Source organism: Scyliorhinus torazame, chromosome 11 (assembly GCF_047496885.1).
Source record: "Scyliorhinus torazame isolate Kashiwa2021f chromosome 11, sScyTor2.1, whole genome shotgun sequence".
Taxonomy (NCBI): domain Eukaryota; kingdom Metazoa; phylum Chordata; class Chondrichthyes; order Carcharhiniformes; family Scyliorhinidae; genus Scyliorhinus; species Scyliorhinus torazame.
The window spans coordinates 88,032,415-88,057,884 of record NC_092717.1 but is presented as its reverse complement, the minus strand read 5'-3'; the positions used below and the strand labels follow the sequence as shown (position 1 = coordinate 88,057,884).

The window sequence follows — 25,470 nt, the reverse complement described above, 5'->3', positions numbered from 1 at the left end:
GCATGGCCAATCCACCTAACCTGCACGTCTTTGGACTGCGGAAGGAAACCGGAGTACCCGGAGGAAACCCACGCAGACACTGGGAGAACGTGCAGACTCCGCACAGACAGTGACCCAGCAGGGAATCAAACCTGGGACCCTGGCGCTGTGAAGCCACAGTGCTAGCCACTTGTGCTATCGTGCTGCCCAACTATTGGATGAAATTTTAAAGCAAGGTTTGCAGGTAATTTCTTTGCTTTGTAACGTGTATGCAGACATGTATACTAATACTTTGATCCAGTTGTACATGTTTTAGAAACAACAAACTGCTTTATTGCATTGCCTTATTTGTTTCTCTTTTTGCCTTTAGCCACTCAGGAGCTCAAAGAATATTTATCCTCCGAGAAAAATAACATTAACCTAGCTGCTGTTGTAGCAGAAACTTTAGGACTTGGAATTCATGAGGAATGTGTAAGTACTTCAATGCAACATCTGCTGTTCAAACAAATATTTTAAACCAGGATTTATTAACTGAAAATACCAATTTGTGATTGATCATTTATTGCAAGCTAATCTATAAGACCAGAAGACATAGGAGCGGAAGTAAGGCCATTCGGCCCATCGAGTCCACTCCACCATTCAATCATGGCTGATTTCAACTCCATTTACCCGCTCTCTCTCCATAGCCCTTAATTCCTCGAGAAATCAAGAATTTATCAACTTCTATCTTAAAGACACTCAACGTCCCAGCCTCCACCGCCCTCTGTGGTCATGAATTCCACAGACCCACCACTCTCTGGCTGAAGAAATTTCTCCTCATCTCTGTTCTAAAGTGACTCCCTTTTATTCTAAGGCTGTGCCCCCAGGTCCTAGTCTACCCTGCTAATGGAAACAACTTCCCTACATCCACCCTATCTAAGCCATTCATTATCTTGTAAGTTTCTATTAGATCTCCCCTCAACCTCCTAAACTCCAATGAATATAATCCCAGGATCATCAGACGTTCATCGTATGTTAGGCCTCCCATTCCTGGGATCATCTGTGTGAATCTCCGCTGGACCCGCTCCAGTGCCAGTATGTCCTTCCTGAGGTGTGGGGCCCAAAATTGCGCACAGTATTCTAAATGGGGCCTAACTAATGCTTTATAAAACTTCAGCAGTACATCCCTGCTTTTATATTCCAAGCCTCTTGTGATAAATGACAACATTGCATTTGTTTTCTTAATTACGGACTCAACCTGCAAGTTTACCTTTAGAGAATCCTGGACTAGGACTCCCAAGTCCCTTTGCACTTCAGCATTATGAATTTTGTCACCGTTTAGAAAATAGTCCATGCCTCTATTCTTTTTTCCCCAAAGTGCAAGACCTCGCACTTGCCCACGTTGAATTTCATCAGCCATTTCTTGGACCACTCTCCTAAACTGTCTAAATCTTTCTGCAGCCTCCCCACCTCCTCAATACTACCTGCCCCTCCACCTATCTTTGTATCATCGGCAAACTTAGCCAGAATGCCCCCAGTCCCGTCATCTAGATCGTTAATATATAAAGAGAACAGCTGTGGCCCCAACACTGACCCCTGCGGGACACCACTCGTCACCGGTTGCCATTCCGAAAAAGAACCTTTTATCCCAACTCTCTGCCTTCTGCCTGACAGCCAATCATCAATCCATGTTAGTACCTTGTCTCGAATTCCATGGGCCCTTATTTTACTCAGCAGTCTCCCATGAGGCACCTTATCAAAGGCCTTTTGGAAGTCAAGATAGATAACATCCATTGGCTCTCCTTGGTCTAACCTATTTGTTATCTCTTCAAAGAACTTGAACAGGTTTGTCAGGCACGACCTCCCTTTACTAAATCCATGCTGACTTGTCCTAATCCGACCTTGCACTTCCAAGAATTTAGAAATCTCATCCTTAACGATGGATTCTAGAATCTTGCCAACAACCGAGGTTAGGCTAATTGGCCTATAATTTTCCATCTTTTTTCTTGTTCCCTTCTTGAACAGGGGGGGGTTACAACAGCGATTTTCCAATCCTCTGGGACTTTCCCTGACTCCAGTGACTTTTGTAAGATCATAACTAACGCCTCCACTTTTTCTTCAGCTATCTCCTTTAGAACTCTAGGATGTAGCCCATCAGGGCCTGGAGATTTATCAATTTTTAGACCTCTTAGTTTCTCTAGCACTTTCTCCTTTGTGATGGCTACCATATTCAACTCTGCCCCCTGACTCTCCTGAATTGTTGGGATATTACTCATGTCTTCCACTGCCAGTTCAAAGAGTATATTGTGACATGTGAAACAATGAGATGTCAAGCCCATTTAAAAAAAAATTCTATGTATTTCCACGTAAGGTCACAATTTATTTCCTCCACAGTACATTTCACCTCAATGTCTATGTGCTTCCAATCTCTCCCGCTCCATTTGTGCACATACTGAGCTGAATTTAAAGGCTGTCGTGGTGTCTGCGTCCACTAGGAAAATTGGTGGCAATCCTAACACAGCCTTTATTGGAAGCCCTGGCACAAAGCAATGGCCAGTTGAAGGGCCGACAGCTCTTCAGTCCCAGCAGCGCCACTGGTAGCGGTAACCACTGCCGGTCCTTCAGCCAATCATTTTCAGCAAAAAGAGGCTGCGGAATGGAAGCGAGCTTCACTGAGTCCAGTCAAGCAGGCCCTGGGCAGGGGCTTGCTGCTGCGGGGAGGTGGTGGGGTGAGGATGGAATTAAATCATGCCTACGGTATCTTTCTTATGCATGTTCGTTTGTGCTCTCTTACACTTATACGCACTGATTCTCCCCCCCCCCCCCTCCCCCACCTTTCCTGTTCTCTCTATTCCCCCCTCCATTACATCTCTCTCTACCATCTTTATATTCTCCCTCTGCCACAATGTCTGATTCCCACATCAGAGGGCTGCTAAGCCTGCTAGCTTTTACTGAGCAAATCCACATGGTGTATGGTCAACAGCAGTGCGGGGGCGAGACCTTTAAGTGGATTGACCTCCGGGCAAGAAGGCTTTTGTTGGCTTTCCCTCCCCCTGACTGAATACTAAGGAGTTGGGAAGGTATGACGGGCACCCCGTTTCCTGCCTTCCCCCTCGTTTAACCACCTCCACACCCTCTGCCTCGCTGCCCAATCTCGAGGATGGAATTAAATCATGCCTACGGTATCTTTCTTGTGCATGTTCGTTTATGCTCTGATTCTCCCCCCCCCCTCCACCCCTCCCCACCTTTCCTGTTCTCTCTATTCCCCCCTCCATCACATCTCTCTCTACCATCTTTATATTCTCCCTCTGCATTTAAACCTCTGCTTTGAGTTCTGCACAAAGTTGTAGAACTGTCAACACTTTGAAAGTATGTCTGTTTCAGCAACATGCAAACATTCAGTTTGGCACAAAATATTGCACTGAAATATACTTCCGCAAAGCTTTAAGATAGATGGTGTTGGGAACTGGAACTGGGAAATCACAGATACAAAGGTTGTCTTCTCGTTATGGGAGTTATGAGTCAAAATCCATGATTAGAACACAATGGAGGGATCTCTTGAGTCTGATTCTTGCCGTTAACTCACTTCAATAAATAAATCTGCCTCTTATTGTAATAATATTTGGATATTAACATGCTTTCCCATAAAAAACGTTTTTTAATGAAGCAAGATACTATGTTGGCAGCCCCACATTAAATTAGAACATAAAACTCAAATAATTTTTTTGCCATATCTTAATTAAAACTTCATACTATGACAAATATAATAAATTACAGTGTTAGTATGGAACTAAGGATTTAATCATTGTTGGTTATCCAACACAAAGCAGAGAGTGGGAATTAATGGTCTTTTTCTGGTTGGCAAGCTGTAACTAGTGGTGTGCCACAAGGTTTGGTCCATCTATATGAATTATTTGGGTGCAGGGATAGAATGTACGATAGCCAAATTTGCAGATGATGCTGAAATAGGTTGGAAAACTAGTTGCAATGAGGAATTAAGAAATTTCCAAATGGATATAGATAGGTTAGGTGAATAGGCCAAGATTTGGCAGATGGAATTTAACATGGATAAATATGTAGTTATCCATTTTGGTTGGAGGAATAAAAAGGCAATTTATTATTTAAATGGAGAGTAACTTCAAAATGCTTTAGTGCAAAAGGGCTCTGGGTGTCCTCGTGTATGAATCACAGAATGTTATTATGCCAGTACAGCAGATAATAAAGAAGAGAAATGGAATTTTGGCATTCATTGCAAATGGAATACAGAATAAAAGTAGAGAAGTGCTGTTGCAAATGAATAGGGCCTTGATGGACAGCATCTGGAGTACTGCACACAGTTTTGATCCCCTTACTTGAAGAACGATGTAAATGCATTCGAGGCAGTTCCAAAAAGGTACATTAGATTGATTCCAGGGATGAAGAACTTGTCTTATGAAGAGCGATTGAACAGTTTAGGCCTATACTCTCTGGAGTTTAGAAGTATGAGAGGAGATTTAATTGAGGTATACAAGATGCTAAGGGGGTTGGCAGGGTAGCCATAGAGCAGATGTTTCCCCTTGTTGGACATTCTAGAACGAGAGGTCATAGTTTTAGGCTAAGTATTGTCAGATTTAAAACCGAAATGAGGAGGAATTACTTCACTCAAAGGATCATGAATCTGTTAAATTCTCTACCCCAGAGTGCAGCGGATGTCAGAACAATAAACAAACTTAAGGAGGAATGTAATAAGTCCACGGAGGCAGAAGTCCCTTCACCAGAATTCCTTTTATATACAAAACCAACAGCAGGACAACCAGTTGCATTCAGCTTGCTGTCTATCCTGGGAGTGCAGAGGATCTGACACCCTGTTATATACAGAGAAAGGGGTTCCCTGATTGCGTCACTAATCAGGGAACTCATATTCTAATTGGCCAATCTCAAAGGCCTGGTCTAAGTCATTACAAGGCAATAGATAGGGGACGGGATTCTCCGCAATCAGTGTGATGGCCGCCGACCGGCGCCAAAAATGGCGCAAATCAGTCCGGCATCGCGCCGCCCCAAAGGTGCGGAATTCTCCGCATCTTAAGGGGCCAAGCCCTCACCTTGAGGGGCTAGGCCCGCGCCGGACTGATTTCCGCCCCGCCAGCTGGCGGGAAAGGCCTTTGGTGCCCCGCCAGCTGGCGCGGAAATTACTTAGCCGTGCGGCGCATGCGCGGGAACGTCAGCGGCCGCTCATGGCATCCCCGCGCATGCGCAGTGGAGGGGGTCTCCTCCGCCATAGTGGAGACCATGGCGAAGGCGGAAGGAAAAGAGTGCCCCCACAGCTCAGGCCCGCCCGCGGATCGGTGGGCCCCGATCGCGGGCCAGGCCACCGTGGGGGCACCCCCCCCGGGGCCAGATCGCCCCGCGCCCACCCCCAGGACCCCGGAGCCCTCCCGCGCCACCTTGTCCAGCCGGTGAGAGAGGTGGTTTGATTCTCGCCGGCGGGCCAGGCATTCCAGCAGCGGGACTTCAGCCCATCACAGGCCGGAGAATCGCCGGGGGGGGGCCCGCCAACCGGCGCGGCGCGATTCCCTCCTCCGCCGAATATCCGGTGCCGGAGAATTCGGCAACCGGCGGGGGCGGGATTCACGCCAGCCCCGGCGATCCTCCGACCCGGCGGGGGGTCGGGGAATCCCGCCCAGGGTTTTAATTAGTAGCGGGATGAAGGGTTATGGGATGGTGGGGATGAGGCTGAAATTAAATCAACCATGCTTGTTAATGAATGACAGAGTATGCTCGAGGGTCTGAATTGCCTGCTCCTACTCCTAGTTCTTGTGTTCTTGTCACTTGGAGGAAAGGCTTTTGTTACACTATTAATCAGTATTATTTGTCTTGATACAGTTTTAACTCCAACTAAATATATGTTGTTTGTATATTCAAGGTTAAGTATTGGGAAATTGGAAATATGCATACATAATTCCGTTTTTAAACTGCTGCTGTTTGAATCAAATTCCAGGAGGTTAGCCTCTATATTAGTATTCGGTGGGTGCTTAACCCTGGCTACCTTATCCTGCCAGCAGAATCAGTGACCTGCTTTATTGTAAAAGTTTTCCAAGACATGGAAACTGGATTTGACAGCATAACTGCTGATCTTCTGGATTCTCAAATGTTTCAGTGTAAACAAGTGTCCATGTAATGACAACTACTGTTTTCACAGTAACATAACCTTGCCAGGAATGCTGTTTAAGTATCACGCGGAACAGAGTAAGAAGCAGTGTGTTTTACTTCTGCCTTTCAATACATAAAACATCACTATTATTTGCTTAGCATTACATAGAATATACAGTGCAGAAGAATTAGGTAGATTATACAGCACAGAAACATGCCCTTCAGCCACGCTGCTCTGTACTACTGCTCTTACTCCCCATAAAGCTTCCCTGTAAACCTTGCAGCAACTGTGCAAATCTCTGCACAGGTTGTGTGCAAGTTGGCCCTTTAAGTTACTCTGGGTGTATGGCCGTGCAACAATTTTAAAGGGGATGCAGACTTAAATAAATCACATGTGCATTCCGAAAATAAATTAGAGGAAATGCTGCTCTTCATGAATCTCCTCCCATTCCATCTAGCTCCTTTTAGTCTTTCAGAATATCTTTCTATTCACTTTTCTGTCATACACTTGTCTAGTTTCCTCTTGAAAGCATCTGAGCTGGGGTTCTCCAAAATCGCGGCAAAGTGTTGACGCCGGCGTATGGGTGAAACCATACGGGGAACCACGCAGGCGGGAACTCGGCCGGTCGACGGCGGAGAATCGCCGCGGGGACATCTTTCAACGGCCAGCGGTGTGTCGACTGCGCGCGACTTGCGCCGATTCTCCGGTCGCCGGAGAATCGTTTCTCGGTCGCGATTTTGGCGCGGAGGCTCAGAGAATCCCGCCCCTGAGCTATTACCTCAACTACTTACTGGAGTCGGGGAACACTTCAGCAGTCAAGGGCATTCAGCCTCTGATCTTCAGATAAGCGTTCTCAAAGGCGGCCTTCAGGACGCACGACAACGCAGAATCACTGAGCAGAAACTGATAGCCAAGTTCCGCACTCATGAGTACGGCCTCAACTGGGACCTTGGATTCATGTCGCATTACATTCACCCCCCACCATCTGGCCTGGGCTTGCGAAATCCTACCACCTGTCCTGGCTTGAGACAATTCATACCTCTTTAACCTGTGATTATTACTCTCTCCAGTCGCTCCGCCTGGACCTGCAAAGATTTAATTACCTGCAAAGACTCTCATTCAAACTATCGTCTTGCATCATTGACTTTGTCTATATATATGTTTCTGGAACCTACCTCTTCATTCACCCGAGGAAGGAGCTGCGCTCCGAAAGCCAGTGATTCGAAACAAACCTGTTGGACTTTAACCTGATGTTGTAAGACTTCTTACCGTGCTCACCCCAATCCAACGGCAGCATCTCCACGTCATGACTCCGTGTAGTAGCAAGTTCCAAATCAATGAACGGGGATAGGGTGGAAGTGTGGGGATAGGGTGGAGGTGTGGGCTTAGGTAGGGTGCTCTTTCCAAAGGCCGGTGCAGACTTGATGGACCGAATGGCCTCCTTCTGCATTGTAAATTCTGTGAACCAAGCAATTTCTCATTCTCCCTACTTATTAATAATTACTTTATACTTATGGGGCGAGATTCTGCCGTAATCGGCAGGGCGGGCAACTCCAGCGGGAAGGAGTGGCGTGAATCCTCCGCATCTTCAGGGGCTAGGCCGGCCCCGGAGTGGTTTGCGCCGTGCCGGCCGGCGGGGAAGGGGCTTGGCGCCACGCCAATTGGTGCCGACGGCTGGCCGGCGCGAGTTGGTGCATTTGCAGGAGCGCCAGCGTATGCTGCCGTCATCCCAGCACATGCGCAGAGTTGCGTAAGAATAGAGTGCCCCCATGGAACAGGCCCGCTCGCGGATCGGTGGGCCCCGATCGCGGGCCAGGCCAACGTGGGAGCACCTCCCGGGGCCAGATCCCCCCACGCCCCCTCGAGAACCCCAGAGGCTGCCCACGCCGCCAGGTCCCGCTGGTAAGGACCTACTCTAATTTACGCTGGTGCGACCGGCAAAAGAAACGGGTGGCCACTCGGCCCATCGCAGGCCGAAGAAACGCCGGGATGGCCACTGCCAATGGCCGCCGACCGAAGCAGCGCGATTCCCGCCCCCGCCAAATCCCCGGTGCCGGAGAATTCGGCAGGGGGCGGGATTCAATGATTGGGTACTCTAAATTATTTTTTTTTTAAACTTGGCTTCCGGCACAGTAGAACTGTTCTCTTCTAACCATCTATCCAATCCATTCAGAATCTGAAACATTTCTCATCAGGTCATCTAAGTCTTTTTTCTAAAGAAAATAGCCCCATCCTGTACAATCTTTACTGACAGCTGTAGTCGCTCAGTTCTGGTACCAGCCTTATAAATAATTTGTTGAACTTCCCCAGTGCTTCTTTGCCATAAGAACAAAAGAAAACTGGGCAGGAGGGCATTTAATCCTGTGAGCATGTTCCAACATGCTTCAAGATCATGGCTGATCTCCCCAACTCAACTCTACCTTCCTGCACTATCTCCATATTACTTGACCTTTCTATAGAATGCTAACCTGGGGGCTGGATTTTCCCATTGGGAGCAGTGTTTGTTTTTATGTCAGAATCCTGCTTCAGTTGGGAACCTGACTGTTTTGGGATTTTCCCACAGGCAAGTCTTGGATGGAGATGGGTTTCCTGTTCAATGAGAGCTAGTCAGGTTAGGAGGCAGGTTTTAGACACCCAGGGCAGACTTCACTGTTGTTTTTCCCCAAGGCAGAGAGTTTGTGCCAAAGCCTGCCATTGCACTACATGGATCCAAAATGGCACATGGGAGCTTGCACTCAGGAGAAAGGTCCTCTTCCCAAAGTTAGGAGGAAACCACCTCGTCACACAACAATGACTCCTCTCTTTAGGATCATCTTCCTCTGCCTAAATATTTTACAAGGCACCACCTGACAGCTCCAGGCACCACACCCAGTCCCCTTTGCCCTGATGCCCCATTGGTTGTGATTCCGATGTGTTGTCTAGCAACGATAAAGAGGGCAGCTGTTATTTTGGCGATGCACTGGTGTGCCGCCCCTGTGAGATATCGCAGAGGTCGACAACTGATGAGGGCACAGATGTCTGTGACCATATGCCTACATGGACCTTCACCACTAGTCCGCAGTCATCAATAGGTGTCTCTGCCTCTGCTAGTAGTGCCTGTGCTCAGGGTAGTCTCTCCTGCTTCGTGCCCTTTCTCTTTGGCCTCTTGATGCCCTGCACTGCTTTGCCCTTCCTGTGTAGGCTGCTGCACCTCCTCCCCAATGTCCTTTATTTCTGCGGATGAACACTGAAACCCAAGTACAAACATTTTTTAAAACTCTTTCCACCTCCATGACATGTCCTGGCCTCCATGCAGCTGATGTGACACCAGACATCCAGTGAACATTGGGCCACTTCATTGAAAATTTAAAAACTTGCTAGAAATGGCCTCTTAATGAGCCCAAATTATGTAAATTAAGTCCTTAATAGGAGCGAGCCTGTTCCCAGGAACATTCCTTCTCCTAACCTCTGGAAAATGGGCAAAGATGGAAATGAAAACGGGACTTCCAGCCATGTAACTTGGCAGCCAATTTCGTCTCCAACCTCCCTCCGGGAAAATCCGGCCCCAGAAATTTGCACGATATTCTAAGACCAGGGCAGGGATTCTGCAAAAACGCGGCTAAGTGTTGACGCCGGCGTAAACACCGGAGTGTTTCATGCCGGCGTCAATGGGCTACTTGGCCCAGCGATTCTGAAGCCCACAGGAGGCCAGCACGGCGCCGGAGTACTGCACGCAGCTCCGGCGCCGATTTGCGGCCCTGCACTGCCGGTCAGGGTCCGCACATGCACGCGGTGGCCGCTTCCGCACCTGGCCCGCGCAACATGGCGGAGCCACACAGCGGGCTGGCGCGGAAGAAGGTAGGCCCCCCCCCGGATCGCGCGCGCCCGCCGATCGTTAGCCCATCACAGGCCTGGCCATCATGGAGGCCCCCCCACCAGGACGGCCAACGCAGCTGCGTGTCCGAGCTCCCGCTGGGTGGAACCATTCGTGAACCACGCCGGTGGGAACTCAGCCGGTCAACCGTGGAGAATTGCCGCGGGGGCCTCTTTCTACAGCCCCCAACCGTCGCCGGAGAATCGTGTCCTGCCATCTAACCAGATGGCAGGTCTGAGGCCCCATTCTCCGCCCCCGCACCGTGCGTGATTTCGGCGCGGAGGCTCAGAGAATCCCGGCCCAGGCCAGGATCCTGTACAAGCTTCATGCAATTTCATTATTTTTAAATTGTAAACTCCATTTGAAATGAAAGGTTTGTTGTTATTTAAATTTGCACACCTCTACTAACAAAATGCAATCTAAAGAACTGTTTTCTAGTTGCTGGGAAAGTGTTATCTTCAAAAATGTTTCTCCTTTTGAAATAATGCTCTTTTTCTGCTAAAGGACTCACCAAGTCTTCTGAATTCACAAAGGGCCCTCACAACGACTGCGCAAATTCCACATAATAAGGTGAAGAAAGATGACAATCCGGCATCAAATTCAGAACATTTGAAAGACAGTGGCCCTGGGTATGTTGCACGTTAATTCTACAGTATTATTATTTTCCTTAGATTTTTTGAGTGGTATAATGTACAAATATGATTCAGAAGCATAAGGCTACATCTTTCAAACCTAGCACAATATTTCTGGCAACTTCAGTATTTGAGCAACATAATCAGCTGAGGCATGGCAAGAAGGATTTGTGTTGCAAATCAAAAATGAAAGAAAAGCACTTTCTCAACAATGCAAATAAGAACATTTCTCTAGTTTGGATGCTTAGATCTTCATGAGTATTCCCTACTTTTCAGACTCCAATCCTAATTGAAGTTTCAAGATCCATAATTTTTTATTAGTTATGTAAACCAATAGGTATATGTTGATCAACAAGTAAGAACCGATGTACTTTAGCAATACACTATTGGCTGGATTCTCTCTGAAATCGGTATGGCACCCATCAACCGCAGTGGTGATATGTTGCACCATATTGCATACTCCCAGCTTAGGTGATCAATAATCCACCGGGATCACACCATATTGCTGGTGGATGGGCTCTGATTCGCCCATCTTGCTGTGACTTCTAAGGTCCCCCGGGCACCATATTTAAAAGGTTCCCCTGCACAGTACTCGCACTCTGAGTTTACGAAAGCTGTCGAAAATAAATGGCATCCAAAGGCGCACCCAAATTTAGCCATGCCTCACTGGTGTGTCTGCTGGATGCAGTGCAAACCCATCACAATATACTTTACCCCTGCTCTGGACGCAGAACTGCAAGCAAGTTGACAAACCCAGTACCCGGTTTAGGAGGTGGTGGTCAGCACCAACGGACTGCAAAAGAGGTCAGTCACCCAGGGCAGGAAGAGAATAAATGAACTTCCCTGTCCCACCAGGGTAAGTCACCCATCTCATCACTCTCAACTCACACTTACAAACCCATCACACATTCACAAGGATTTCACTCGCTGTCGGCTCAAGGGACATCACCATTCACTCTCACACACCCTCAAATCTACATCTGGCCTCATCTCCTCTGGAGCTTCCATCCTTATCCAGTCCAGGGCTCCACTCGACACCCACACATGCCAGGCATCCTTGCCATCTACGCTCGCTCGCATCTTCCTCATACTCCATCTGTCTTCATGCTGGACAAATTGGCTTGCAATAAAAAAGAGAGGTCCCATACCGCCAGAGGAGTCGCAGAGATCAGGGTTCACTCTGACTTTGAGATTAGAGTCATCCAACTGGCCAGCGAGGATGTAGACGGTGCTGGCAAGATTGTGGCACTCAACTAATTGAGGGACCAGCACTACCAAACTCCATCAGACTTTCACCGCGTTATTTTTCCTGTTTTATAGTGCCTAGCCATGTAGTAGTTATCTCTCCTTGTTTCTTTCGGAGGCACCTCTTGCAAGCTGCCAAGATCAAGGAGGAGCCAAGCCATTGACTCCAGCCCCAAGGAGACTTTGGATAAGGAATCTGAGAGGATCCACGTTGAAGACCCATCACAGTGCTCACCCATGCCCTCCACCAGCGAAGAGATACCGCGATGAGACCTAATTCTAGAGTAGCCTCGGGTCACTATATGGTCACCACAGCACACTGTTTGATCACAGCAGGCTAAGGCGGGGACATCCCAGGTTGCCAGCACTCTGAGGACTTCTGGAAGTCAGGGATCAGCTGAGCCCTAGTCAGATGATGTGCCTACAGACTCTTCCCTAAATCAGTTCATAGAGCTTCAACAACATTCAACGGAATGTCAGGTAGGGATGAACACACAATGGAGGATAGCGCTGGCATGCCAATGCAGCGAGGTCAACATTGGCAAGTTGGCGTCACCATGAAAATATTGGTCCAGGACATCGGTCCTGCACTGCTATCGGAGCTGCACTCGATCTCTGTAGCCATTGTGGCACTCATCAGTATCAGTGCTAGAAGGGTTGCGGCATCTCCAGTTCATTCCAGCTGCCACCTCTTACCAAGAGTCAACCAGTGGACCTCGGGCACCCATAGGAAGGAGGACCAGCACCTTGACATACCAGGTCTATCCACCCAGGTGACTCTGGGAGTGTTTGCCCAATTCAAATCCCCTCTTTCTGTGACCCCATCAGCTCCAGCTCCACCGGCCAAGGAGAATGCAACCGACCCACAACAGGACCCCAAAAGTGGGCCGGGGCCACCCAGTTCTTGGCCCTCCAGCACACATCCGCAAAGGCCATCACAGCCAACAGGACAGAACAGTCAGCAGGCTGACTCCATCTCTGCTGTTGATATCAGGGGAGCATCTACACATAGGGTAAGGAAAGTGAAGAAGATGTAGTTGCAGGTGTTAAAGACTTGTACATAACATTTACCTCTGTTAAAGAACTCTCACTAGGTGGCATGGTAGCACAGTGGTTAGCACTACTGCCTCATGGTGCTGAGGACCCAGGTTCGATTCTGGCCCCAGGTCACTGTTCGTGTGGAGTTTGCACATTCTCCCCTTGTCTGTGTGGGTCTTACCTCACAGCCCAAAGATGTGCGGAGTAGGTAGATTGGCCACGCTAGATTGCCCCTTAATTTAAAAAAAAAAAGAACTCCCACTCATTGCATGCTTTCCATGGCATCTTGTTCTGATGAGCTGTGTTCCTGTTATCCTGTCCTGAAAACTTGATATCTACACAAGAAACTCTGAAACTCCACGTGCCGCCTGTCTCATCACAGGGTCCGCATGCTATGAGCCTCTTCACATATGTGCTCTGCCCTCAGCCAGATAGGTGTCAGGCGTTTCCAGATGCAATGTGATGATCTCAGTTCAATGTCTAATAACTTTGCCGTCTCAAGTTGGCAAAGCGATGGAACAGATGCGGAGACATCCAACCTTGAGCATCTGCAACCCTGAACTTGTAGTGCGGGAGAATGGTATTTTCACAAAGTTGGCATACAACAATGTTTGCCCCATCTCCTTCACTCTCCAACAGGTTACCAGCGCAGCTTGCAAATGGTGATCTCTGAGGGCCACATCAGCCTTTAGGACTACCACTAGAATTGCTCATAGTTGCTTCGTGCAATGTGCTGAGGGCCAGTGCAATAGGATTGTGTGTGTAATGAGCCAGGAAGGGGCTCCTCATAAACCAAGATGCGTGCTCTGGAGGGGTTCATGTTGTCTTATTATTTTGGACTTGTCAGGATATGGCCAGGAGGACAAACTGCATATTAGAGGAGACATTTCAATGTCAAGCAGCCGAGTGTCTGGCCTCTTTATTCTTAGGAGTACCACCTCCATTCTTACATTGTGACTGATGAAACAATTCAACCTGAACTGAAACAGCCGAATGAGAGGTCATTTCGGGGAGTGTGACACAGCCCACTGAATCATCTATACATGCTGACACACCAGCGGGATTTCATCGGATCCCTTCTCCCAAGTGTAATGTGCATCTTTCACGAATGAGTTAACACATTGTGCGTGGCTGCCTTGGTCTACATGGATCTCACTGAGGAGCCTTGCCGATCGAAGGAATGCAGCAATTATCGCACTTATGATTGTCCAAGTTCCCATGTGTCTTTTAGGGTGGTACTGTGACTGTGATGCTGGATGAACATCTGAGGGTGCAGCACTTTCTGATACCTGAGCCTGGAAAGACTTTCTCCAGATACATAATTTCAGGAATGACAGATGCCCTCAAAGCTCTTCGTCCTTCAAAGAATGAGAGCAATCTGAGCCAGCTGTGCATGAATGCTTTGCCGTCTGGAATTTCATTGCTGGAATTAGAATTTTAAAATATTCTTTCAAGGATGTTGTCTTTGTTGGCTAGGCAAGCATTTATTGTCCATCCCTAGTTGTCCTTGAGAAGGTGGTGGTAGGCTGCCTTCTTGAGCCACGACAGGTGATAGGTACACCCACAGTGCTGTTAAGGAACAGCAATATATTTCCAAGTCAGATGGGGAAAGACTTAGTGGTGCTGTTCTGGAAGTCTGCTGCCCCTGTCTTTCAAAGTGGTAGTGGGTTTTGAAGGTGCTTTCTAATGAGCCTTGGTGAGTTTGTGCAGTGCATCGTGTAAATGGTACACACTGCTGATACAGTGCATGAGTTTTGGAGGGACAAAGGTTTTTTAAATGGGGTGGCAATTAAAGTAGGCTGCTTTGTCCTAGATGGTGTCAAGCTTCTTGAGTATTGTTGGAGCTTCACTCTTCCAGGCAAGTGGAGAGTATTCCATTACACTCCTGACTTGTGCCTTGAAGATGCTGGCCCATGATGGAGGAGATTTGTCCAAGATTGTCCTCATTGCATCTTGTCATCCTCCTGGAATCTTCTGGCAATAAGTGCCTCGCAAGGCATGCCTACCTCATCTGACCAGTGCATTGGCTTCTTCATCCACCTCCTTGGCTTCCAGGTCATCATTACCCTCCCCTTCGATTTCCTTCTCATTGGAGGAGGCATATAGCTCTTCCATCTACTCATCAGCCAGGTCCCCCCTCCTTTGCATCACCAGGTTGTGTAGTGAACAGCAAGCCATGCAGATGTGTGACACTCTGGAGAGTGTACTGGAGTCCAGGCATCAAAAGTACATTTTCAGGATTCCGATGGTGTGTTCCACCAAAGGTCAGGCTGCAGCAGAAATCTTATTATGCCTTTCTTCAGCAGGAGTCTGAGGCTGCTGTGTGGGCATTATCAGCCATGTCCTTTGTGGGTAGCCCTTGTCCCAAGGAGAATGGAATATGTCATGTAGGAGTCATAAGACATAGGAGCAGAATTAGGCCACTTGGCCCATCGAGTCTGCTCCGCCATTCAATCATGGCTGATATTTTTCTCATCCCCATTCTCTGCCTTCTCCCCATAACCCCTGATCCCCTTATTAATCAAGAACCTATCTATCTCTGTCTTAAAGACACTCAGTGATTTGTCCTCCACAGCCTTCTGCGGCAAAGAGTTCCACAGATTCACCACCCTCTGGCTGAAGAAATTCCTCCTCATTTCTGTTTTAAAGGATCGTCCCTTTAGCCTGAGGTTGTGTCCTCTGGTTCTAAGTTTTTCCTACAAGTGGGAACATCCTCTCCACGTCCACTCTATCCTGGCCTCGCAGTATCCTGTAAGTTTCAATAAGATCCCCCCTCATCCTTCTAAACTCCCAACGAGTACAGACCCAGAGTCCTCAACCGTTCCTCATACGCCAAGCTCTTCATTCCAGGGATCATTCTTGTGAATCCCCTCTGGACCCTTTCCAAAGCCAGCACATCCTTCCTGAGATGCGGGGCCCAGAACTGCTCACAATACTCCAAATGGGGTCTGACCAGAGCCTCCTATAGCCTCAGAAGTACATCCATGGTCTTGTATTCTAGCCCTCTTGACATGAATGCTAACATTGCATTTGCCTTCTTAACTGCCGGCTGAACCTGCACGTTAACCTTAAGTGAATCGTGAACAAGGACTCCCATGCCCCTTGGTGCTTCTGATTTCCTAAGCATTTCCCCATTTAGAAAATAGTCTATATAAATTCCTCCATCCAAAGTGCATAACCTCATACTTTTCCACATTGTATTTCATTTGCCACTTCATTGCCCACTCTCCTAGCCTATCCAAATCGTTTTAGAAAAAGGTGCAGAAGTCATAGGGTAGTAGTCATGGGCGACTTTAACTTCCCAAATATTGAGTGGAAACTCTTTAGATCAAATAGTTTGGATGGGGTGGTGTTTGTGCAGTGTGTCCAGGAAGCTTTTCTAACACAGTATGTAGATTGTCCGACCAGAGGAGGGGCAATATTGGATTTAGTACTGGGTAATGAACCAGGGCAAGTGATAGATTTGTTAGTGGGGGAGCATTTTGGAGATAGTGACCACAATTCTGTGACTTTCACTTTAGTAATGGAGAGGGATAGGTACGTGCAACAGGGCAAGGTTTACAATTGGGGGAAGGGTAAATACGATGTTGTCAGACAAGAATTGAAGTGCACAAGTTGGGAACATAGGCTGGCAGGGAAGGACACAAGTGAAATGTGGAACTTGTTCAAGGAACAGGTGCTACGTGTCCTTGATATGCATGTCCCTGTCAGGCAGGGAAGAGATGGTCGAGTGAGGGAACCATGGTTGACAAGAGAGGTTGAATGTCTTGTTAAGAGGAAAAAGGTGACTTATGTAAGGCTGAGGAAACAAGGTTCAGACAGGGCATTGGAGGGATACAAGATAGCCAGGAGGGAACTGAAGAAAGGGATTAGGAGAGCTAAGAGAGGGCATGAACAATCTTTGGCGGGTAGGATCAAGGAAAACCCCAAGGCCTTTTACGCATATGTGAGGAATATGAGAATGACTAGAGCGAGGGTAGGTCCGATCAAAGACAGTAGCGGGAGATTGTGTATTGAGTCTGAAGAGATAGGAGAGGTCTTGAACGAGTACTTTTCTTCTGTATTTACAAATGAGAGGGGCGATATTGTTGGAGAGGACAGCGTGAAACAGATTGGTAAGCTCGAGGAAATACTTGTTAGGAAGGAAGATGTGTTGGGCATTTTGAAAAACTTGAGGATAGACAAGTCCCCCGGGCCTGACGGGACATATCCAAGGATTCTATGGGAAGCAAGAGATTAAATTGCAGAGCCGTTGACAATGATCTTTTCGTCCTCACTGTCAACAGTGGTGGTACCAGGGGATTGGAGAGTGGCGAATGTCGTGCCCCTGTTCAAAAAAGGGACTAGGGATAACCCTGGGAATTACAGGCCAGTTAGTCTTACTTCGGTGGTAGGCAAAGTAATGGAAAGGGTACTGAAGGATAGGATTTCTGAGCATCTGGAAAGACACTGCTTGATTAGGGATAGTCAGCACGGATTTGTGAGGGGTAGGTCTTGCCTTACAAATCTTATTGAATTCTTTGAGGAGGTGACCAAGCTCGTGGATGAAGGTAAAGCAGTGGATGTAGTGTACATGGATTTTAGTAAGGCATTTGATAAAGTTCCCCATGGTAGGCTTATGCAGAAAGTAAGGAGGCATGGGATAGTGGGAAATTTGGCCAGTTGGATAACGAACTGGCTAACCGATAGAAGTCAGAGAGTGGTGGTGGATGGCAAATATTCAGCCTGGATCCCAGTTACCAGTGGCGTACCGCAGGGATCAGTTCTGGGTCCTCTGCTGTTTGTGATTTTCATTAATGACTTGGATGAGGGAGTTGAAGGGTGGGTCAGTAAATTTGCAGACGATACGAAGATTGGTGGAGTTGTGGATAGTAAGGAGGGCTGTTGTCGGCTGCAAAGAGACATAGATAGGATGCAGAGCTGGGCTGAGAAGTGGCAGATGGAGTTTAACCCTGAAAAGTGTGAGGTTGTCCATTTTGGAAGAACAAACATGAATGCGGAATACAGGGTTAACGGTAGAGTTCTTGGCAATGTGGAGGAGCAGAGAGATCTTGGGGTCTATGTTCATACATCTTTGAAAGTTGCCACTCAAGTGGATAGAGCTGTGAAGAAGGCCTATGGTGTGCTCGCGTTCATTAACAGAGGGATTGAATTTAAGAGCCGTGAGGTGATGATGCAGCTGTACAAATCTTTGGTAAGGCCACATTTGGAGTATTGTGTACAGTTTTGGTCGCCTCATTTTAGGAAGGATGTGGAAGCTTTGGAAAAGGTGCAAAGAAGATTTACCAGGATGTTGCCTGGAATGGAGAGTAGGTCTTACGTGGAAAGGTTGAGGGTGCTAGGCCTTTTCTCATTAGAACGGAGAAGGATGAGGGGCAACTTGATAGGGGTTTATAAGATGATCAGGGGAATAGATAGAGTAGACAGTCAGAGACTTTTTCCCCGTGCGGAACAAACCATTACAAGGGGACATAAATTTAAGGTGAAAGGTGGAAGATATAGGAGGGATATCAGAGGTAGGTTCTTTACCCAGAGAGTAGTGGGGGCATGGAATGCACTGCCAGTGGAAGTAGTTGAGTCGGAAACATTAGGGACCTTCAAGCAGCTATTGGATAGGTACATGGATTACGATAAAATGATATAGTGTAGATTTATTTGTTCTCAAGGGCAGCACGGTAGCATTGTGGATAGCACAATTGCTTCACAGCTCCATGGTCCCAGGTTCGATTCCGGCTTGGGTCACTGTCTGTGCGGAGTCTGCACGTCCTCCCCGTGTCTGCGTGGGTTTCCTCCGGGTTCTCCGGTTTCCTCCCACAGTCCAAAGATGTGCGCGTTAGGTGAATTGGCCAATGATAAATTGCCCTTAATGTCCAAATTGCCCTTGGTGTTGGGTGGAGGTGTTGAGTTTGGGTAGAGTGCTCTTTCCAAGAGCCGGTGCAGACTCAAAGGGCCGAATGGCCTCCTTCTGCACTGTAAATTCAATGATAATCTATGATTAATCTCGGACAAAGGTTCGGCACAACATCGTGGGCCGAAGGGCCTGTTCTGTGCTGTATTTTCTATGTTCTGCAGCCCCCTTGCTTCCTCGATACTACCTGTCCTTCTACAGATCTTTGTATCATCTGCAAACTTAGCAACATTGCTTTCAGTTCCTTCTTCCAAATCATTAATGTATATTGTGAAACGTTGGTCCCAGCACAGACCCCTCAGGCACACCACTAGCCACCGGCTGCCATCCTGAAAAAGACCCCTTTATCCCTACTCTCTGCCTTCTGCCAGTCAGCCAATCCTCTATCCATGCCAGGATCTTACCCGTTAACACCATGGGCTCTTAAACTTATTTAACAGTCTCCGATGTGGCACCTTGTCAAAGGTCTCCTGGAAATCTAAATAAAATCACATCCACTGGTTTTCCTCTGTCGAACTTCCTTGTTACCTCCTCAAAGAACTCCAACAGATTTGTCAGACATAACCTCCCTTTGACAACGCCGTGCTGACTCAGTCCTATTTTACCATGCACTTCCAAGTACTCATCTTTAATAGCAGACTCTAAAATCTTAGCAATGACCGAAGTCAGGCTAACCGGCCTATAATTTCCCGTCTTCTGCCTCCCTCCCTTTTTAAACAGTGGTGTTACATTCGCCACTTTCCAGTCCTCTGGGTCCCTCCCTTCCTCCAGTGATTCCTGAAAGATCACCACCAATGCCTCTACAATTTCCTCAGCTATCTCTCTTAGGACCCTGGGGTGTAGCCATCCGGTCCAGGTGACTTATCCACCTTCAGACCTTTCAGTTTCCCCAGAACCTTCTCCTTAATGATGGCCACTGCACTCCCCTCTGCCCCCTGATTCTCCTGGAGCTCTGGCATCCCACTGGTGTTTTCCACCATGAAGACCGATGCAAAGTAACTATTCAGTTTGTCTGCCATTTCTTTGTTTCCTATTACTACTTTTCCAGCCACGTTTTCCAGTGGTCCAATGTATATTTTTGCCTCTCTCTTACCTTTTATATGTTGAAAGAAACTCTTCCTATCTTCTTTTATATTACTAGCTAGCTTGGACTCGTATTTCATCTTCTCTCCCCTTATTACTTTTTTAGTTCTCCTCTGCTCGCTTTTAAAGGATTCCCAATTCTTTGGCTTCCCACTAATGCTTGCCACTTTGTACACTTTTTCTTTTGCTTTTATGCTGTTCTTGACTTCCCTCATTAACCATGGATGCCTTGTCCTCCCCTTAGCATGTTTCCTCCTCCTTGGGATGAATTTCTGCTGTGCCTCCTGAATAACCCCCAAATACTCCTGCTATTGCTGTTCCACCGTCTTCCCTGCTAGGCTCCTTCTCCAACTCTGGCCAGGTCCTCCCTCATGCCTTTGTAGTTACCCTTATTGAATTGTAATACCATTACATTGGGCTCCAGCTTCTCCCGCTCAAAGTGTAGGGTAAATTCTATCATATTGTGGTCACTGCTCCCTCAGGGTTCCTTCACCTTAAGATCCCTAATCAAGTCTGCCTCATTACACATCACCAAATCCAGAATTGCCTGTTCCCTAGTGGGCTCTACCACAAGCTGCTCCAAAAATAATCTCAAACATTCCACAAATTCCTTTTCTTGGGATCCACTACCAACCTGATTTTCCCAGTCCCCCATCATTATTGTGATATTGCCTTTTTTTTATATCCTTTCTCTATCTCCAGATTTATTTTCTGCCTCACATCCTGACTACTGCTAGGGGGCCAATACATAACTCCCTTCAGGGTCTTTTTACCTTTGCGATTCCTCAACTCTACCCACAGAGAGTCTATGCCTTTTGATTCTATATCGCTCCTTGCTATTGATTTAACTTAATTCCTTACTAACAATGCAACTCTGCCCCCTTTGCCCATCTGCCTGTCCTTTCGACAGGTCACATATCCTTGTATATTTAGATCCCAGCCCTGATCCCCTTGCAACCACGTCTCTGTGATGCCCACAACATCGTACCGGCCTATTTCAATGTGCGCAACAAGCTTATTTACCTTGTTCCGTATACTGCGTGCATTAAGGTACAAAACCCTCAGTCCTGCATTGACCACCTCCCTTTTCACACTTGTTACCTTTTTTGCTCTGCCTGAGGGTGATGTTGTTCTCTTATTTTTGTTCTCTATTTCCCTTTCAGTTATGACACCTTCTAAGCTAACACTCTGGTTCCCACCCCTGGATGCTTCCAGGTAGCTTGTGCAGACCTGCATGATATTTGGTTATGGTCACAAATGAGCTAAATACGGAGGAAATGGAAGCCTCACGTTCAATGTACTGGACTACTTGTTGCCAGGGAGATTTTAGAACCGCGTGGGTACAGTCAATGGCACCCTGCACTTGTGGGAGTCTAGAAATTTCGGAAACCCAGTTCTCATGCACCCTGGCTAGCCTTAGGAGTCGGCAAAATTGTGTGACTTCCTGGGTGAATTTGTGGGTGGAGACTTAAGCAATCTATGAAGGTCCCAAATGGAGCCCTGGAAGGAGCCACTGCCATAGAAGCAGTGTGGCAATATCTTACACTGCCAATAGCAGTGGATAGATGCCCTCCCAAGGTTGTATGGCACCAATTCCTGCGTATGTGAGTGACCAGTTCCCTTGACATGCAGAGGCATCGGTGACACTGGTTTTCATCAATCTGCAGGTAGCACAGGTGACATTTAACTAGACGCCTACACATGGCTCTGTGGAGATCTGTCTCTGCATCCAGAGGAGGCCCTGCTGCCTCTTGAGGCTGAGGGTTCCGCTCCTCCCATTTTGCGGGCCAGACACCTGTGTCACATTCTTCTCCTGCTCTCCTGCCTAAAAGCAATAATGTAGGCAATAATAACACCAGGCTCCATCTTCAGGATGGCCTCCTCACTGCAGTATCAATCGGAGAAATGCAAGAACCAGCATGTTTCTTAAGATCTGCTTTTGGTCAGATTATCATCTGTCCGAGTGTCCTGGCCCGAAATGATGCCCAGGAATGTTGACCACAACCCCGCCCCCAATGCACATGACCAATAGCCAACAGCTTTAGCCTCTCGACTAGATATTCAACACTCATCTCAAGTGCTGGCACCATCCCAACGTGCACTCAAAGCCTTCATGGTTTGTTAAGACCATGAGGGTGAATGTTCAGGGTCTACCTTACAATAATTTAGGGCAGTGATGGGAAGTCTAGGTTAGTGAGTGGGCCACATGAGTGGCCCCCATGATCTCAGTGGACTGTCAGATTGAAATGGGCATGTTCATTAACAATAACCCATGAACAAGATTAAATACGTTTTAATGCACAATAAGTATTTCATAAGTTTTAGAAAATGCTCAATCAATATTAATAGAACTGTCATCAACTTCACGTGATAAAAACAAAGAAATATTTACATTTGATTGGATGCAGAGGGAGCACCCGGCTCTCTCAGTCAGTGTTGTATGCAATCAACAGGCACTTTACTTCACGTGCCTTTGCTTTGCATGCATAACACTTCAGTCATACCAGTAGGGAAAAAACTATGTGGATCGAAACCAATGTAATGTGACAACTCTGTGTGGGCGCAACAGTCAACAAAATGTCTCATGGACAGCATGTAGCCCCTGAGCCGAAGGTTGCCCACCGCTGATTTGGGGTAAAAATCAGAAAATACTGGACAATCTCAGCAGGTCTGACAGCATTTTCATCTTTGGTTCAGGAAAAGTGATTCAGGCCATTCCCTGACATTACGTTATCAGCTTCGAAAATCACCCTGTTCACCTGGAATTTTGTAATCTGAGTCAGTTGTAAACTAGATTCTAAGCTGTCCCTCCCAGGTGGGAATGGAGGAGGGCAGTAGCCGAGGGCAGCATGTTAGAAGGTTGGGTCTACTGGGAATTGAGGATTATATCAGATCAACCAGGATCTCACTGAATGGCGGAGCAGACTCGATGGGCCGAATTACATCTTATGGCCTATTGGCCCACTTCTCCATATGGCTAATTGGCCCTCTAGCCCTCAACCCCTCCCCCAGCCCCCTCATAATCTTCCACGCCCCCATGCATCCTCCATGTCCATTCACCCAGGATCCACTAAACTCACAAGCCATATAATAGCACTGGGAAGTCTTTGAAATGCCCATGAAAGAAAAAAACATTCTAACTATAGCATGAAGATTAAAAGTTAACAATTAACCAGAAAACTTAAATTATAATTAAATGCATTTTTTTGTTTTGTTTTACATCATAGAATACAATTTCCACAAGAAAGCTTAATCCATACAAATATGACCACTCAGCAAAATGTTATTGATGTATATAGCAATGTAGTTAAGCAAGCAGCAGTTATTAATAAAGTAATAGCCAGACCCCACTGAATCAATACAGTATATTCATGTAAAAGTTGATCCCATGATTTTTGGCCTAAAAAAAGTCCTAATTTTTTCGCTGCCCTTGTTTTTCATAATCAAAGTCTAAAAATGTCAGCACTAAAGTATATTTGGATTTGTTTATTGTCACGTGTACTGAGGTACAGTGAAAAGGATATTTCTGCATGCAGCTCAAACTCATTTAGAACATGAAAAGAAAATACGTAACAGGGCAACACAAGATACACAATGTAAATACAATGTAAACAGGTATCGGGTGAAGCATACAGGAGTGTAGTATTAATCAGAATAGTACATAAGAGGGTCGTTTAGGAGTCTGGTAACAGCGGAGAAGAAGCTGTTTTGAATCTGTTTGTGCGTGTTCTCAGACCTTTCTATCTCCTGCCCGATGGAAGAAGTTGGAAGAGTGAGTAAGCCAGGTGGGAGGAGTCTTTGATTTTGCTGCCCACTTTCCCCAGGCAGCGGGAGGTGCAGATAGTCAGTGGATGGGAGGCAGGTTCGTGTGATGAACTGGGCTGTGTTCACGACTCTCTGAAGTTTCTTTCGGTCTTGGGCCGAGCAGTTGCCATACCAGGCTGTGATGCAGCCAGATAGGATGCTTTCTATGGTGCACCTGTAAAAGTTAGTAAGTCAATGTGGACATGCCGAATTTCCTTACTTTCCTGAGGAAGTATAGGCGCTGTTGTGCTTTCTTGGTGGTAGCGTCGACGTGGGTGGACCAGGACAGATTTTTGGTGATGTGCACATCTAGGAATTTGAAGCTGTCAACCATCTCTACTTTGGCCCCGTTGATGCAGACAGGGGTGTGTACAACACTTTCCTTCCTGAAGTCAATGACCAGCTCTTTAGTTTTGCTGGCATTGAGGGAGAGATTGTTGTCGTTACACCACTCCACTAGGTTCTCTATCTCCTTCCTGTATTCTGACTCATCGTTGTTCGAGATCCGGCCCATTATGGTTGTATCGTCAGCAAACGTGTAGATGTAGTTGGAGCCAAATTTTGCCATATTCTCTAATCAGATCAAAAACTTAAATTCATTATTAATTTAAAATGTCAGGAATACTATATTTCTTCCAGTTTCTACTTGTCAATTAAAGAAAGGAAGAAGAAAGTACAGTTTTGACTGTTGATGGAGCAACTGACTGATCGGAGAAGGGAAATAAACAGCACAGATAAACAGGATGCAGGGGTCAACTTCCAGAGCAAACATCAAATAAATGAACGCCTGGGTGTTGTGTCCTCAACCATCACCTTCAGCCTTCCTGGGGCAGAGAGCTCAGGTCCTGCCAGCCAGTCCCTTGCAACTGTGCAATTCATCTGCATCAAGGTCCAGGTCAAAGGCTGAGGACCGTCGGTATGGCATTTTCAAATGGTGCTGTCTTATCCTTTCCTTCGCTTCTGGCCCCCCCCAGCAGCATTGAAACCCCAGACCTAGCGAACACTACTGCATCCTATCCTGGGATGAGGTGGGGAGATGAGGGGACTCTAATAAAAACAGAAACCGAGAATAAACTCTCTTATCTTGGAGATTCTTTTGAGACCCATTTTAGGTGTGTCAGGCAGGTGTGTTTTACTTGAAAGTAAGCCCCTCAGAAACTTTACTACCCTTTACCCATTTTTGTCTAAAAAGCTGATAAACGAGTAAAACTAGCAGAGCTGGTTTTGAATGATTAACTCCTTGATGCTCGACATGTTGGCTTCGGATAGGATGCTGCTGTTAGAATGCCTTTCATGTCACTGGATTTTGAGGACCTTACAAAGGCATCTCTGGTAGTACTTCTCTAGTGCTTCAAGTTGCCTGCTGTAGGTTGTCCAAGTCTCCAAAATATTTCTGAGTGTAGGGGTCACTGCTGCCCAATAAACCATGACCTTTGTTTTGGGTGAGAAATCCTGGTCCTCAAATACCTCAGTCAGCACTTTGAGGCAGTGATGAATAGAGGCTAACTAACCATTTGCTATCTGGTTGCATGTTGTACCTACCTGTTAACTTTCTGTGATTCAGGTAAAAGGACACTCTGGTTCCTCTGCAGTGGATATTTTCCAATATCTCAACAATTAAAAGAAATTCTGCTTTTTCTGTTTTTCTTCCAAAATGGATATAACCTCAAACTTATCCACTTTCTAGTCAATCTGCCATGTTCTGGCTCACTCTCAATCTGTTTCTATTCTTCTGCAGCCTCCTTGTATCTTACTCACATCTTGCTTTACCTAACTTTGTAACACCAGCAAAGTTGTGTACGTTGCACTGTCTTCTCAT

At 46.8% G+C, this 25,470-nt stretch overlaps 1 protein-coding gene across 3 annotated transcripts in view; it reads left to right on the top strand.

The window, feature by feature from the left end:
* rbbp8 (retinoblastoma binding protein 8) overlaps nt 1–25,470 on the top strand; it is a 243,628-nt gene that overhangs the window by 169,650 nt on the left and 48,508 nt on the right. For all 3 annotated transcript variants that reach the window (XM_072467446.1, XM_072467444.1, XM_072467445.1), the window contains exons 9-10: nt 350–450; nt 10,446–10,570. In XM_072467446.1, coding sequence (XP_072323547.1) covers nt 350–450; nt 10,446–10,570 — 226 coding nt within the window. The remainder of the gene's footprint in view (nt 1–349; nt 451–10,445; nt 10,571–25,470) is intronic.